Source organism: Manis pentadactyla, chromosome 4 (assembly GCF_030020395.1).
Source record: "Manis pentadactyla isolate mManPen7 chromosome 4, mManPen7.hap1, whole genome shotgun sequence".
Classification (NCBI taxonomy): Eukaryota; Metazoa; Chordata; class Mammalia; order Pholidota; family Manidae; genus Manis; species Manis pentadactyla.
Window position 1 is genome coordinate 183930588 of NC_080022.1, and position 16064 is coordinate 183946651.

Sequence of the window (16064 nt, forward strand, 5' to 3'; positions counted from 1 at the left end):
GACTCCAGCCAGATTGGTCTTTTTTCAGCTCCTTGACACAAAAAAGTTTTTGCACATGCTGATTGCTTTTCCTGGAGTCACACTGCCAATTCCTACACCTGGCTGATACTCATTCTTCCTCCAGATCTCAGCCTAGTCACCATTTCTCAGGGAAATCTTCGATCATCAGCTGCAGATCAGTTTGGATACTTTAATGTGCTCTTCGTAACCCTTGAACAAACAGATGAAATCATGTTTCTGAATCTTCAGAGTCAGGACTAGTCCCTGAGAAGTGGTGACCCTTCCCAGTAATGTGAGGCTCAGGGCAAAACAACCATTGGCTTCTGGAACCTTCTTATCTACAGTCATGGATGGTGAGGACGCTCAGGAGAAAGGAATGATCCGAGCTTCTCTTAAGATGTTGGTCCTTAACTTTCTTTGAATACTTTGAAACATAATGAAATTTATGGGACTTTTCCCCAGAAAAGCACATATAAGCAAAACTTTTGGTAATGTTTTCAGTGCTTCACGATTCCCCTAAAGTCCATCTATTCACCTCAAGTTAAGAATGCCAACTGTAGACATAGTGAGAATGTCATACCCACAAATACACTAGTTCCCTGGCTTTGTTCATTTAATCACTGCTGATTATCTGTCATATAGTGATTCCAGTAACAATAATACCTCATTAATTAAACTTGACTTACGGTTTAAAAGAAAGGACTCTTGCATACATTTTCTCATTTACACTTCACAAAAGCCCAATGAGGTGAGCACACATTGCTCTACCCATTTTACAGATGAGAAGACATAAGCAATCCCAAACATAAGCTAAGGCCACCCAGTCAAAAAGGACCTGAAACCCAGTAGTAAAGTATACTCTTTAGACCCTAGGCCTGGCCCTTGTCCCCCGTTTTGGTATTGACCTTAATTGCTGGTGGCATTAGCACTTATCCTGCCTGCTGAACACCAAGGTCATATATGAGGATAACCCCTGGGCCACCTTCTCAGCCCCCAGTCCCGATGGTGGTCAGTCTCATGCTCTCCTATTCCAGGTGGTGAAGTGACTGCAAATGGGAGGTTCCTGCAGCAGGACTCCCCCAGTGTTTAGGGGAGGTATCCAGAGCCTCCCATCCTCCTACCCAGAGAGCACACCAGCTTAACATTCTTTGTGCTCTTAGCATATGTCAGGCACCGTTCTAGTCTCATTACATAAATTAACTCATTAAATCCTCTGGATGACACCAGGAGGTAGGTACTATTATTAGCTCCACTTTGCAGACATTTAGGGAGGTTAAGTAACTTGCCCAGGGTTACACAACTAACAATTTTCAGAGCCAAGATGTGTACTCTAGAGCCCGCGCTCTTAACCAAACCACTATTCTGCCCCTCCTGAAGCAACTGTTCATAACTTTGGGGGGTGGGTCACATGCAACCTCGAGAGGGTAATTAAAGCTCTGCACCCTCTCCTTAGGAAAATGCAGTTAAGCAGAATCTTGCTAAATAATTCAGACTTCAAGGACCCCTAAGGCCCATCACCCATTGACCTCATACATACTGGAGGCAACTGCCCAGAGACCAAAGAGAAGCAGCGCCAGCGCCGCAAGACTACGCCCCTGCAAAGCAGGAGATAAGCTGAGCTGCGTGGTGTGACGGGGACGCTTGTTCACTGAGAGTCAGGAACCGTGAGCTCCAGGGACTGCAGTGCCCTGAGAACGCAGCGGGTCGCTTAGCTTCCGGAGTCCGGTGGCTGAATGAGATACTCACGGACCACCGGCTAGAGGGAAGTCTTGCGTCCCTTCCAGCATCCTGGAGTCACGAGACAGGGGACTGAGCCGACTGGATCTCCGAACTCCGGTGCCGGGCGCACAGGGACAAGCCGCTGTTCCTGGTGCTGAAACGCGGCGGACATTGGGTGCGGGGCCCGCCCGCCGCGTGCTGAGCCGCCGCAGCTGCGGTAACTGTCCGGTGCTGAACCCGGATGCAGCCAGGCCCGCGGGGCTGGGCCCGAGCTTGCTGTACCCCGCGGAGCCTAGACGGAGCTTCTGGGAGCGCTGACGCGGAACGCTGGGAAAGCGAGGAGCAGTGGGCTCCGCGCCCGACATGGACCTGCAGGGACTCGACTCCCACCAGCGGGGCGCTGGCCCTGACTTCAGCGAGCACGTCCTGCATAAGGTAAGAATCCCGCAGTCCCCAGCCTCCATCCCAACGCTGGCAGAAGGCGCCGCCAATAGGAGTTCTCTCTGTTCCCCTGCCGTGGCTTTGGGACTTACAGAGAAACTCGTCGGTATCTGTAAGCCTGGGGAACCCCTGCTGTTTGATCCTGTTTGCTGCTCAAAACAGACATGCCTAAATGCTGGGGGAGGGGCCGCCGCCCAAGGCTCAAATTGTCGGCAGCTTCTCATTCACTTAGATCACCTGTGTCCCTTCCTCACGCACCCCTTCCTGCCTCTCGTCCGTTTGAACCCTGCGTGCCCTGAGCATCCTGGCCTCCGTAACCCTCGTGGGAGGCTGAGTTTGCCCTCCCACCCTTGCTTCACAAGCTCTGGCCCTGATAGGTCTGGAAGTTGTGGTCGAAGACCAAAGAAGTCCCTGGCCAATTTGGTGGAAATTAGACAGAAACAATCTGCAGCAAAAATAAACTCGCGTTTTCCAATTAGACTTCCTTATGGCTCCAGAAAGCTACCCTCCAGCCATGGCTCACGTCACTTGAAGGTGTTTGCTTATCTCAAAGCTCTAACTTGTCCATGGCTTCCCTCCTTCAAGTTTCTTATGCAATTCAATGCTCAATAATATAGTTCTCCTCTTAAAGCAATTGTTGAGAAAAAGCAACAGCCTCTCTCTAGGCTACACTTTTTAAATCCATCACCTTGAAAGAATCAGAGCCTTATATTTCCCATAAGAAATCTTTGCTCCTCATCCCTTTCTCTGCTCTCTCCATTGAGCCTTTATATGTCCTACTTTGCTAATACCGGTTTATCAGTTAGTCCCCTGAAGGGTTGTACATGGTCTTGTACTTGGAGATTAATCAGAATATTGCTCTGGAGATTCCACGAATGGAAACTTTGAAATAATCTGATCCACCCTCTTCCCCTATGATAGTTTATATTTGAGAAAACTAAAAGTCCAGTGAGGCAAACTAACTTGTCAAAGGAAGCAAAGTAGTAAATAGCAGAGCTCATACTAAAAGCCAGGAGTTATGACTCCAAGTCTAATATTCTTTTCTCTATACAAGTGTGATCCCTATGCGAGTAAGGCTGGATTACATGGTGGCTTATTAGAAATGTGAACTCTCAGGCCCCACCCCAGACCTACTGAATCTGAATCTGTGTTTTGACAAGATCCCTAGGAAACGAGCATGCACATTAATGTTTCAGATGCACATTAACATTTCATGTGCACAGCCCTATGTCACATTGGCTATTTCTCACACAAATACAGGAAAATCAAAGATTAAAGGAAGTGGGTCTATAGATTTGAATAGTCCATGTGACTTCTCTCTCCTGGTCCCTCAACCCCTAGGGTATAAAGAAGGAGAAAAACTTATAACAACTGCCCCAGCCATGTAATTTTAAAACCATTAGTTTGAAGTAAACTAGAATAAGTTCTGTGTTCTTTGAGGTTGTGATTCTAGCCCCAGTAGAAAGTACATAAAAGCTAAAGAACACAATAACAAATCGATTATAAAAGCCTTCTGGTGACTAGATATATGAGTGTTGCCAAGTTTAAACCATCTTATAAAGATACAAATATTCATTTGAAAGCTTTAAGATTTGGAGGTCAAGGTTTTCAAAGTATTGATCAAGTGTGGTTTTTCCCACCTCAGTTACCCACATGTGAAATGTTGGAGGCAGCCCATGGGACTTTCCTTTCCTCTGGGTTTATTGATCACCAGATTGGGAGACAGCCTATTCCTACTAACTTCCACTATATTTGAAGAGAAGAGTCTACTTACTACCAGTAAATGCTCAGTCTCTTCAGCTTGGTAGTGGGCATCTTGGGCACAGAAACTGACCTTAAACTTTCTGTGCCCAAGAAGAATAACATATGTGGGTAGAAAGAGTTCTTTTTCGTGCAGTGCTGATTACCTCCTCCTAATATTGTGTTCTTATTGTGATCTACTTAAAAACATTTTCACAAATACATGTACATACACATAAACATATACATATATTAAGTTTGCTACATAATAGAGTCCAAAGAATTCCTGTTGATTCACCAGAACAGGAAACAGGGCGCCCCTCCAACATTAGTTGCTGGGAAGAAGGACCTTTTAAATAAACTTTTTATTGAAGTGTAACAAACAGAAGAAAAGCTCAAACCATATGTGTACACCCTGGTGGATTAGCCCCAAGTGAGCATCTCTGTGCAAGAACAACCCAAATAAAGAGACAGAACCTTGCCAGCTTTGCAGAAACCTCCTTCCCTCTTCATGCACTCTTCCCCTTCTCTTCCCCAGAGATGACTTTTATAGAGGTGGAAGGATCATTTAATATTTTGGTAGGGCTGCCAGATTTTATGTAGGATAGACATAGAAACTTGCCAGAGAAAAGACATTGCTGTCTGATGGAAAGAAACCCCAGGCTTTCTTGGTGTGATTTTTGAGCAAGATCTGTGATCCCTACCTTTTTAATCTATTAAGTAGGAATAATAATACCTGACTTGTTTTTTGACAAAATTAGATAATATAAAGTTTATATAGGTATGTTTGTTTGTATGTGTGTGTGTGTACACTTATGCGTTCATTCTCCAGCATATAGGGAGCACTGAATAAATGGTGGTTGTTACTAGGACACACATCTTGGGCTCCGAGGCAACTTCAATAGGTCACATTGGGTCTCACCCAAAATGATGAGGACTTGTGAGAAGAGCGGTAGCACCACACACACACACACACACACACACACACACACACACACACACACACACTTCACAGGCACAGTCCCATGAAATTAGGCTCACACACCTACAAAAATCATGATTTCTGTGTGAACATCTCAACCTTAATTTCCAAAGTTGAATATCTCCTTTCTCTGGGAGGTAAGGTATGTGACACTCTCATTAAATCACTTCTATGAAAAACATATGCCAATATCATCAACCTTGGATGGTACTTACAGTTTAACTAGTCCCGAGAGTTGGAGGCTGACCCAAATAAGCCTGAGCAACTCTTAGAATATTCTGGAGTATGGGCTAGAAGCTGGGAACTGCTTGGAAACATTGAGTTCATCCATCACATGCTTGGAGTTTTTAAATAGAGTTGCTGTTGTTCTCACAAATCTGAATATTTGATGCAGCTAAATAATTTAAAACATGTGAGCAACCCTGCCTGCTCTTTCCCTCAGAGAACTGCCAGCCCTCTCTTGCTACCAGTAAAGTCTCAAGAGCTATTAAGGGCAATGATAAGACTTAGGGGCTCAGGAACAGCCCCCAAACCCATGGTTTGGGTTCTTGCTGTGACTATAAACTCTGGGCAGATCAAGCAGAGAGGGGCAGCTTTTGCCCCAGATGCTAGTGAATCAGGTCAAAGAGACTTCAGTCCAAGAGCTTACTTCCTAATTCGCCATCCCCAGCGCTCACAAGCCAATCTTGTTCCAGGAGGGGCAAACAATGACCAAGCCAAAGTCAGTCTCGTCCATAGCACTTCACAAAGACCAGTGACAGATGTGGACTGTCCATCCATTCTTCCAGGCCTTGGTCCTTGTTGGAAAAAATGGAATTACCGGGGAGATAAGAACAAAAAGTCTCTGTCCTCTGACTCTGCTCGAATACCTCTCCCAGGTGAGCAGGAGAGGTGAGCAGGTCCTCTCTACCCCTCCCCTCCCTCTCTTGGATTTGTCCTTTACTTCCCTCTTCTATTGCTCATCTCGTGATGTCTATGTCCCTCCACATTAGATAAAAAGCCTCATCTATTCACTCAACAAACATGTACTGAGCATTTCCAGAGTGTAAGAAACTGTGCTGGGCATGATATAAAACGCACACACACACACCAAATTGTTCTGACTTTCCATAAGTCTGTGGTCTCTCAGACACGCACCCAGATGACTGTGATACCACGTAGTGTCTCAGAAGTGTCCAAAGAAAGGTGCAGGAAAATACAGCGGGATAATCCCGGAAGAAATTATATCGCTCCTGAACTCAATTGAATGTCCTCTCTCACTTATGGCCTCTAATGAAGAGTTAATATCTAAGAGAACCGGAGTTCCACATGCCAGCCAGCCTCCCCTCCCCACGGGACTGTCACCTGCTGACTCTAGAGAAGGGTGTGAAGTCAGCAGCATTTTCCTCCAGTGCCAGAAAATTTTACCAAGGGAAGACACACAACCAGCAGAAGGCCACACCTGCTCTTCTCTCCCTTTAACATTCCTTATCCCTCCGGGACTTTTTTTTCCCAGTTAAACAAAGTTTGTAGTAAAAGAATCCAATTCCACAGGAAAATCCATACCCTGGAGAGGAAGAGATTTGACTTTCAAAGTGAGTCCGTTTTACCTCAATAAAGGTGTGAGGGCTTTTTTTTTTTTTTTTTTAAGAAAAAAAAACCAAAGTGAAAAGCACTAGGTCCAATTCTTGCCAGATTTCATCCTCAGTCAGGAACAAACAAACAAACAAAAAAAAAAAACAAGAAAAGTTAGCCACTCCCTGTGGAATTTTTCCATTTGCTTGTTTTCCTCTCTTGCTTGCCGGGGAGGCTTTCAGATAAACAAGTGACGTGCATCACCGCCGGTCGGCCTCGTGGGGCTCCGCTGGTGGACCCAGGTCCCGCCCGGACCCCGGAGCCTGCAGCTGGCCTGGGGAGCCGCGCCGGCTGGGTCTCCTGGCTAACCGTAGCAGGAAACGGTGGTGACTCCGTTTAACATCTCAGAGTCATTTTCCAAGCTCTTCAGGCTTTCCTCCCCAAGCACTCTTCCCCCCAGTTTGGAGTCCCGGGGGCCTTCTGAGAGACGCTCTCTGACGCTCAGTAGTGTCAGTGCGCTAATGTTTCCTTCTGGGAGCTGCTCCGGGAAGGGGCTGTGACTTCCTTTTCAGGGCAGGAAACCCAGCACTGCTGGAAGTAAACAGGCCAGAGGTGAGCACCAGGCTGCGGAATGGTTGAACAGGAAGTTTGAGGTGACTCTGAACTTATCCCAGCATGCTCCTTGTTTCCATCCACCCCTTCTCAGCAAGAGAAGCAGACCCTGGAGACTGCAGGTGGGACCGGAGATCACAGCTCCTTTGCTAACTTGCAGAGCATCCGGGCAATGCATTTCTCCAGTTGCGAGCAGCCCCGGGCCAGCCTCCCATCTGCCAACCAAGGAGTGAGAGAGCCCCAAGCCAGCTGCACCCTACAGATCTGGAAATCTTAACCCCCAGCTGACTGTACCAATCCAGGCCTCCCCAGACATTGCCCTGCTCCTAAAGGTAGCAAGGTCCTAAATGGTGAGGTGAGAACAACGTAACTGTTGAAATAAGCAGAGCTCAGTTACCCTAGCAAATGACTCCTGTTGCCCTGACCTTGCTGCCCAAGTCTGCTCCCTCCTTTCTTATTTGTATTTCTGCTTACTAACAGACAGCTTTTACTCCTCAACAGGAGGATGTTATTTAATATCTTGTGCTTCTGCAAATGCCACTGGTGTGCTTTTAGGTGTCTTCAATTAAGTTGTGTTTAAGCTCGTATTTTCTCTTGCCCTTTAGTCCTCTGCCCCTGGCTATTGTCAGCACACACACACACACACACACACACACACACACACACACACACCCTCCTCTCCTGAGGTATAGGCAGGGCCAGGGATTCTGTGTTCCTCTTTTCAGTCCTTCCAAGCTTTCATTGCTGTGGGCCTTTTAAAGGCAAAGGAAACCTTTTCCCCTCCTCCTCCTCCCTTTGCCTTTTGGATTTTGCATCCACAGCACCCCCAGCTAGTCTGCTTATTAAAAAGCAGCTCTTCCCAGAACAGTCTCTCCTCAGGGGACAGTCACGAGCTGGTAGCACCTGGCTTCTTCCAGCCCCGCCTGACTCCACATCGAAGGGAATGAGGCTGCAGACACAGAGCCCAGATGAGGCAGAGCCCCTTCCGGCCCATCAGGAGCCTCCTCCCTCTGGGGGGCAGCAGTCCCACCTTCGTCTTTACCCAGATTCTACCCTCTTCTCCAGGTCCCCTTCTCAAGTTCTTTTAGGTTATGAACTGAGAAGTGTGAAATCATCTTTGTGCTATAACCTAGCAAAGGCCCAGTGAGACTAAGGAGTTTACATCACTTAATCCTACAACCCTAGTTTAATCTCATTTTACAGATGAGTAAACTGAGGCTTGGAGCTATTAAGAAACTTACCTAAGTTCACCCAGCTAATGAGTGATAGAGCCCAGATTCAAACCCAACAAACTAGACACAAATAAGGAGTCGGGAGAGAGCAGAGAGCTTAGCCAAGGGTTCACAAGATTGCCCCATTTTTTGCCCCATGCGTTGACAGCAGTCTAGCGTGTGGCCCTAACTCTGTAGGATCAGAGGTGCAGTTTTGCTCACTCACTCAAGAGTGGATCCCTCTCTCCAGGCAGGCTGGTGTGAATCACACTCAAGACTGATGTAGGGCCCTAGATGCCAACACAGTTGGGATTGCTGCTAAACATGAAATCCGGAAAAAAGGGACTTAGGATTCAGATATTTTACAAAATCAGGTTGATATGGTTTGATGGCTGCTACACCATGAAGACAGCCTCAATCCAGAACTCTAACCTCCGGGTCCTCCCCACCCTGACCTCTGCCTCCCTTGGCTGTACTTAACTGTGACCTAGGCTGGGTGGGTGTGCTATTCTCTCTAGATCTCCAGTTTCCTGCTCTCTTTCAGCCTCTCTTCAGCCACTTGCCTCTGAGGTCAACAATGCCCTGGACTTGACCTGGTTATGGCCAGGCAGGAGATGGGGAGGAGGAGGGTGCCTCCTCTCCAGGAACCTCCATCGGACCTACCCATAGTTGTCCCCTCTGCCTCCAGCTTGCTCAGTGCGAATGTCAGGGCCTTAGGGGTTTGGGCCTCCCGGGAGAGAACCATGAAAAAACCAGAAGGTGATGGGGCCATTTCCTTATATCCCACCACTGCCTCGTTCCAGTGCCCCGCTTGGAATCAGACATTTCTGGTTTGAGAGTGGATTCAGCAAACTTCCGCTGAGCACCCGGGGACACGGCGCCGCCCCACCCTGGAGGACGCGAGTCCCGCAGGCCGGGTGGATCAGAGGGCTGGCACGGAGAGTTGGCTCCGGCCACATCTGACTTCAGCCAGTCGTGGCACATGGACTTCAGGGCCCATGAAGACTTCTTAAAGGTCATGGACCTCCCGTCTTGAGTGATGGGAAGTGGGCCTCTGGGAACTCATTCAAGTGCCTGCAGCTCTTAGACTGGGTCCTCAAGTTCTGGGTCCCAGCTCAGTGACCAGTCTGAAGGGCTGAAAGATCCACAGCTCTTGGGGGAAGGTGGGAGAAGTGTCTGAAGGTCAAAATGCTCTGGCCCCCAAGACAGGGATCCCTTCAAATCCACATCCAAGAAAGGAAGGGGTTCCCCAGTGCCCTCCTGAGAAGTGCTAGAGTGCAGATCCATGCCCCCAGCCTGGCAGAGTCAGATAAGTCGAAGCAAAGCTGGTACCTCTTCCCTGAACATCTCCGAAGGTCTGAGCCAGTGAACATCCAGGCAAACTCAGAAACTCCAGGGCCTGACCCTGGAATAACAGGTTGGCAAACGAAGAGAGGCTGGGAAAGACAGAAGTGAGGGGCCAGGTGATTCCTGCAGTCATGCCCTCCAGCACCCTCTCTCCCCAATGCCCAAAAGCCAGGTGTCCTCCAGACATCACAGGGCAGCACCAAATGCATGAGAGGCCACACAGAGTAGTCTCGTCCACACCCCTCTGCTCCAGCTTGTGTATGGTCCACCACCTGTCCTGTCCGCCCCACTCCATCCGCCTCAGGGCTTTTGTCCTGGCTCTGCCATTAGCCACTGCATTTCCTCGGTCATTCGGTTCAAACAGCCCTTTACAACACTTGCATATTTTTTTCACTGACTTCTACAGCACTGAGCATAAGCAGCACAGACATTACTGTTGCCCATAAATGGAGAACTCTTAGTCAGGCTCCTTGGGATCGCCAGTGACAAAACCCAGTCCAAAACATCTTAAGCAAAAAAGGGAATTCATTGTCTCGTGTAACTGAGAAGCCTGGGGACGCTGTTTGGTGGGATTTGGCAACTCAAACGATGGCATCTGTCTCGCTCTGTCTCTCAATATTCTGTCCTCTAGCTCAGCTGTATTCACAGGCAGGCTTCTCTTCACGGGGTCACAGGGTCACCCGCAGTTCCAGGGTCACATCCTCACAGCTCCTAATTTAAAGTCCTATATTTAATGTTCACTGGACGGAAATGAGTCCCAGACCCACCCCTGAAGGTGGAGTCAGTCCCACCCAGGCCCTGACTACCGAGAGTGATTTCCAAGGAAAACGGAGGTGGGATTAGCTATAGGCTAGTCATGCAAAATCAACAGATGCCCCCAGATGGTAACAGATGGAGAGCTGAGTTCCATACTTTTAGATCTTTAATGAGAAGTGACTGAGAAAGAAATGAACTGAACCTGACCCCCCTCACCTCAGCGGGGCTAGTTGTGTCTCACCCATGGTGTCATTTAAGACTGAATATCCAGACCTAGGTTATTAATAGCCAGACTTAGGAAATGAACTGATGTCACCTTATAAAGCAATTAGCTTACTGGGGCCAGGAGTCAGACCTCACCCTATGGGTGGGAGCAGCTTTTCCTGTAACGGAAATAGCTGAGCCAACTGTGAGTCCCCCTGGGAGGAGATTGATGTGGGGCCAGAGGAGGGGGCATAGGTGTGGGGCTGAGACTGGAATTAGGGGAAGCTCTTCCTTTTTGCTTTGTGGCCAGGGTTAGTTGGTATGAGGACACTTGCATTTGCCAGTGGGGGGCGCCGGGCACAGGTCGTCCATGGCCACATGAAGGCCAGTGAGAAGTGAGCCAGAAGCCTGCTACCGAAGGCCAGCTTATGGGGTTGCCACCTGGGCAGTCACGCAGTGCCCCACACCTGGAAGGGCCCCATGTTTTGTTTAAGACTCTGCTGTCACTATCTTGAGACTCTTAAATTTTGTTCAAGGAGCCCTCTATTTTCATTTTGTGCTGAGTCCCACGTGATGTAACTGTTCCTACTGTCAAATAAGAACCCCTGGAGTGGGTGTCTGAGGTCAGGTCTTTGTAGTCGTTCTGAGCTATTCTCTGGGGTGTGTCTCCCTTCTTTTGGCCTCACACCACACGTGCTTTCAGAGGAGCCATGCAGAGCCCGAGGAGGGTCACCTAATGCTCTGGGCAAAATGTCAAAGGCATGGGCAGAGCCCCCCCAGGGCCTTCATTGTGTGAGGAATGGCAAGGAGTGGCTGTGTCCAGCAGAAGAGAATCTGCGAGCTCACGGGCAGCAGGAAGTTTGGTGCGGAAGGCAGATGGGAACACGCACAGGTGGGCAGGCACGACTCCGGCCGCAGGTGCGCCCTCAGGAGCCTGGGGAAGAGGTGAAGGGGGCTTGCGCTTGTGATATGAGCACTGCTGGATGAACAGGCAGCTTTGATTGGTGGCTATTAATTAATAATGGGAGCCATTATTATTAATACATGTTTAGTTACAAAACCTGAGAAATGCACAAGAAAACAGTTAACCTGTGTTGTCACTGCTTCAAAACACACATCTTAAATAAAACTGAAATTGTGCTCAAAATATATATTGATGTTTTTATTTTATATATATATAATATATATATTAAACGTGGGTGGCAAAATGCTTGTTTGTTTTATATATATACAAGAGACATTTTGCCATCCATATTTCACTATCATTATTTTTAATAACTACAAAGTATTCCATGGTGTGAATATGTGAAAATTCATCATTAATTCTCAAATTTTGAAGCTTGATGAAAGGTAGAGAATAGCAAAGCAAAAGTACCTACCATCCATAGCTAACATTTTGCCTTAAAAAGAGCATTGAAGGAGGCTTCTACTGGGCCCCAGGCAGTAGCCCTGGGAACCTCTCAAAGGTAGCTGGGATCTGCTGGAGATGTGTCGGGGGGCTGAGCTGACATAGATCTTTATACACACACACACTGGGAACCAGGAGGTTACTTCGGTTACTTTGAAATCACAGGCTGGAAGGTCTGTGGCACTTTGATTAGGCCCCATCTTGCAGAGGAGTAAACAGACCCCGAGAGACATTCTGTGATGGCCAAAGTCCACTCAGCAAGTACATAAAAGGCAGAGCCCAACTCAGGGCATCTGACCTCCCTCCCTGGACCCCCAGAGTGCTCAGGGAAAGGAAGGCTTCAACTGGAAGCTATCCAAACCCTTTCTGTGCTGACCTCCCCAAATTCTAGTGCAGCCCTGGCGACAGTCTCAGCCTGGCCCAACACAAGCAGGGAGGCAGTGGCAGTGCCAGTGAGGGACGGTCACTCACAAAGCAGACTCGAGACTTGACCCCTGAAGCCATGCAGATGCCATTGGCAAGTAGCCCTGGTGGAGTGAGTCACTGTTAATTGGGTCTCAGGGGCAGAGGAGCCAAGCAACGTTATCCCCCAGGGATTTGCATCCGCCTGCAGGACAACAACCCAGGAAAGCCAGCCAAACTGCTCGGGGGAGGCTCTCCCTCACCTTTGCCCACTTCCTGTTCTCATGTCTCACTTTGTTGAAGATAAAAGACTTTACCTCTTCACTGCTTCTACTTTCATTTGCCATCCATGGGACACCAGGGTATTTCAGTGGGAGGACACAGATCTCTAGGGTTTAGTCCTTCTGCTTTTGTGATTTATTTTTAATTTTGCACAAGCTGTGTGAAATTTGGAAATGAGTACATCGCCTGAACTTTGGAACTCTTTCCAGTGACCAGAGGGCAGTGCGGCTGAGACCAGGGGCTGTGACCTGTTGCCTCTTGGTCTGCCCCCAGCACCCTTGAAGGGAGCAGCATTCTGCATGGGAAAGCCATGGGGAAACTCAATGTGGCTGCTTTCCAAGTGGCAAACCTATCAGATCCTTAATTAGCACAAAGGCACAACTGGCATTGGCCTGTGGTTTTACTGGGGGAGAAAAATATTAAAATAAAAGAGCTGCATAGGCTTGTCCGTTTAGTGCAAAAAGCCTCATGACGCAGTCCAGTTCATCTGATAACTTTGCTAATTAACATGAAGATAAGGAGAGTGGGCCAACGGCTGTGATGGACCCTGAGAGCTACCTTAGGCAAGCATCTTCCTCCTTGGAAGGAAAAAAAAGGCAAATAATGAGCTGTGTGGCTTCAGTAGTACTGGTAATGTTCCATTTCTTCAGGAGGGTGATGGGTAAATGGGTGTTTGCTTCATTATCCTTTGTAACATGTACACACACTATGTAGACACATGGTATGCATTAAATATTTTATAAGTTAAAATGAAACAATAAGCTAATAAACAACAGGATTAAGGATATCTGGGCTTGCAACACAGAAGACAGGAAGGTCATGTGGAGGGATGTGGGAGGTTCCAGAAACTCCCTAGGATGGGATTTTTTTCTGGAAACTGTAGTGAACAGAAGAGAAGACTTTCCTCCACTCTGCGAAGAGTAGGTTTTCTGCCACAGAAGGGTTCAGAATGTCTGTCCTCTATTTCTGCCCTTAGAAACAGAGTCTTTCCCCTTCCGTAATTCTGAGCCTGTCCTCAGATTTCCTTCAGTGAGTCACTCTGGGGAGTCAGTTGCCCTCCCTTGATGCAAGAGCCACACATTTTCAGGACAGGGTCATGTCAGCTGTGGGCGCAGGGGAGGAGCTTGTGCGGGGCAGGCAGAATCTGACTGATTGAAGGAGCCTTTTCACAACCCATGTAAGGCTCTGGGGCCCTTATGAGTGACTTCCTCAGTCAGCGTCCAAACCAGGATGGTTGCTAGAAGCCTTTGGGGAATGCTAGACTCCAATAGCTAGGAGAGAATCCCTGTCTAGGGAAGAGTGTGAGCAAGGTCACTGGCTGCCAATCCTTAACCCATATGTGAGCACCAGCCTTGTAGGAGATTATGCACGCACAACATAAATCCACATTGTCATTAAGTTACTGTCATTTCGTGGCAAACACTGCCTACTATTCTGACTTGGGGTGCCTAAATGTCCTTTTTTTGTGTGAAATTATGGTCATAATAGATGGTTTAGTAGAAACTTTCTTAAACATTCACTCACTAAACCAACTTCCCAGAACAGCCAACACCCTTCAGTCTTGTGGGGAGACACTGACTTTATGCTCATGGAAGTGGGTAGCCCCCTCATTTCTGCTGTCACCCATTGACATGCATGTTTAATGGAGTCAACTGTGTTCATGCCCAAACTCATTTAGGAAGGTCATACACATTACTTATAATTATGAAATTTATTTAACTCATCCATAAACTAATCAAGAATGGAAACAGGAAAGATATTGACCAATGAACTAGGAGTATAAACAAAAAGAGAACTGTTATTTCTGCAAAAACTAGACTGCATGCTTTGGAAAGAATCAATAAAAGCATGCCTTAAAAAATGCTGTCAAATTAGGAATGCATGAGAGAACTGTAAAATCTGTGAACGCATGAAAACGGAGAAGGGTCTTGCAGATTACTTCACAAGTGTCTAGAATGTCTTGCTCCACGTTAGAGAAGCTAGAACTAGAACAGCACATGTATGTGTGGTTTGTGCAAAAAAAGGCAACAAGCCCCTTCTTTCAGGATATCCATAAGCAAAAAGGCTTAGGTCTACATCAGAATACTAGCAAATTACTATACATTTAGATATTTTGAATCAAAATCATTCATTTAAAGAAAGAGTATAATATCTCTTTTATAACTCCCTGATTTAACCAACATTTTCAATGAACTGACCAATGGTCAAGTCCAATTACATTGGATAAGAATACACTTACTTGGTAAAATAAAAGGCTGATCATTGTATCAGCCCCTCCCAATCTAAAAATTGTGGATTGGCACGTGAAATTAACTGATTCCAGCAGGCTGGCCCTTCCAAGGCTAAGCAGCTATGAAAGCTATTTTCAGAGCGCCCAGCAAAAGCAGCCTTCAGCCTCACTTCAATCCCACACGTGTATTTTGGAGGTGACAAGCCTGGTATGTTTTTCTCCCTCAACTGACTTTCTAAAAGTCTCTGTCTTCAAAAAGCCAGCAATATGCACATAGTTCTCAAAAGAGATGGTCCAAATCCTACAATTTGTATAAAGTGGGACTTTAAATATTAATAACTCAAAAGCCAAAAGAGGGAAACCCCAGCGACTTTAGACAGGCTATAAATAATCAGCGCTGAGTGGTTAAATATCTTGGAGTTTGTCTTAACAGAGTATGCTTTCCTGGAAACCATACAGCGAAGTGGTAAATGTCACTCTCAGTCAGACCAGAAGATCCATACCTGAAGTTTCTCTCTTGCGATAAAGATGCTAGTCCCGCACCCGATATATATGCCTTAGCAAAGTCTTTAGGGAGCAGTCGGATATGGCTGAGACAGGCCAAGATACCAATCTACAAACAATTTCCCTTCAAGCCTCTTGCGTCTGTTTGCCTCCCTTCCCCCAGGCCTGACTTCTTCCCCAGCACTGTCTGGACTCTCTAGTTCAGGCTGGAAGAAACTGGGCTGGATTCAGGGCCCAGTACTGCAGTCATGACCCGACACCTAAAGAGCCCAAGTGCTCCCCAAGAGGACCACCCGTCAGGAATCTGCTCTGCCCAGCTGTGGAATGGATTGGACAGGTTCCATAAGTGTCATGGGCTAGTCAGCTCTGAGAACACAGAGTCCCCTTCTCAGACAGCCACCGATCCAGCTGGTTAGAATTTTGGATAAAGATTTTAAATCCGACGATCTATCTGATAGACACTCTTTCAAAGCTGGAATAAGGCAATTAAAAGTAATCAGAGTGGATCTTTCTAAGCTGATTTACCTTTCCTCAGTTCAACCAGGGTGCCAGAACCTTCCATTTCCAACCCATATCCACTGTCTAGATAAAGGCAGGCAAAACCAGATTCCTGCAGACAAACCGAACTAAATTCTCGTCTTCCCTGTGTTTCTAGGTTTATGTCAGAAGTTC

At 47.2% G+C, this 16064-nt stretch overlaps 1 protein-coding gene across 2 annotated transcripts in view; it reads left to right on the forward strand.

Moving 5' to 3' along the window:
• Positions 1–1143: 1143 nt before the first annotated feature.
• The window catches only part of RAB37 (RAB37, member RAS oncogene family), a 54810-nt gene continuing 39889 nt past the window's right edge, over positions 1144–16064 (forward strand). Inside the window, exon 1 of one of the 2 annotated variants that reach the window (XM_036900104.2) lies at positions 1144–2154. In XM_036900104.2, coding sequence (XP_036755999.1) covers positions 2083–2154 — 72 coding nt within the window. In that variant the 5' untranslated portion in view covers positions 1144–2082. The remainder of the gene's footprint in view (positions 2155–16064) is intronic. The other variant, XM_057501679.1, reaches the window with a different exon arrangement.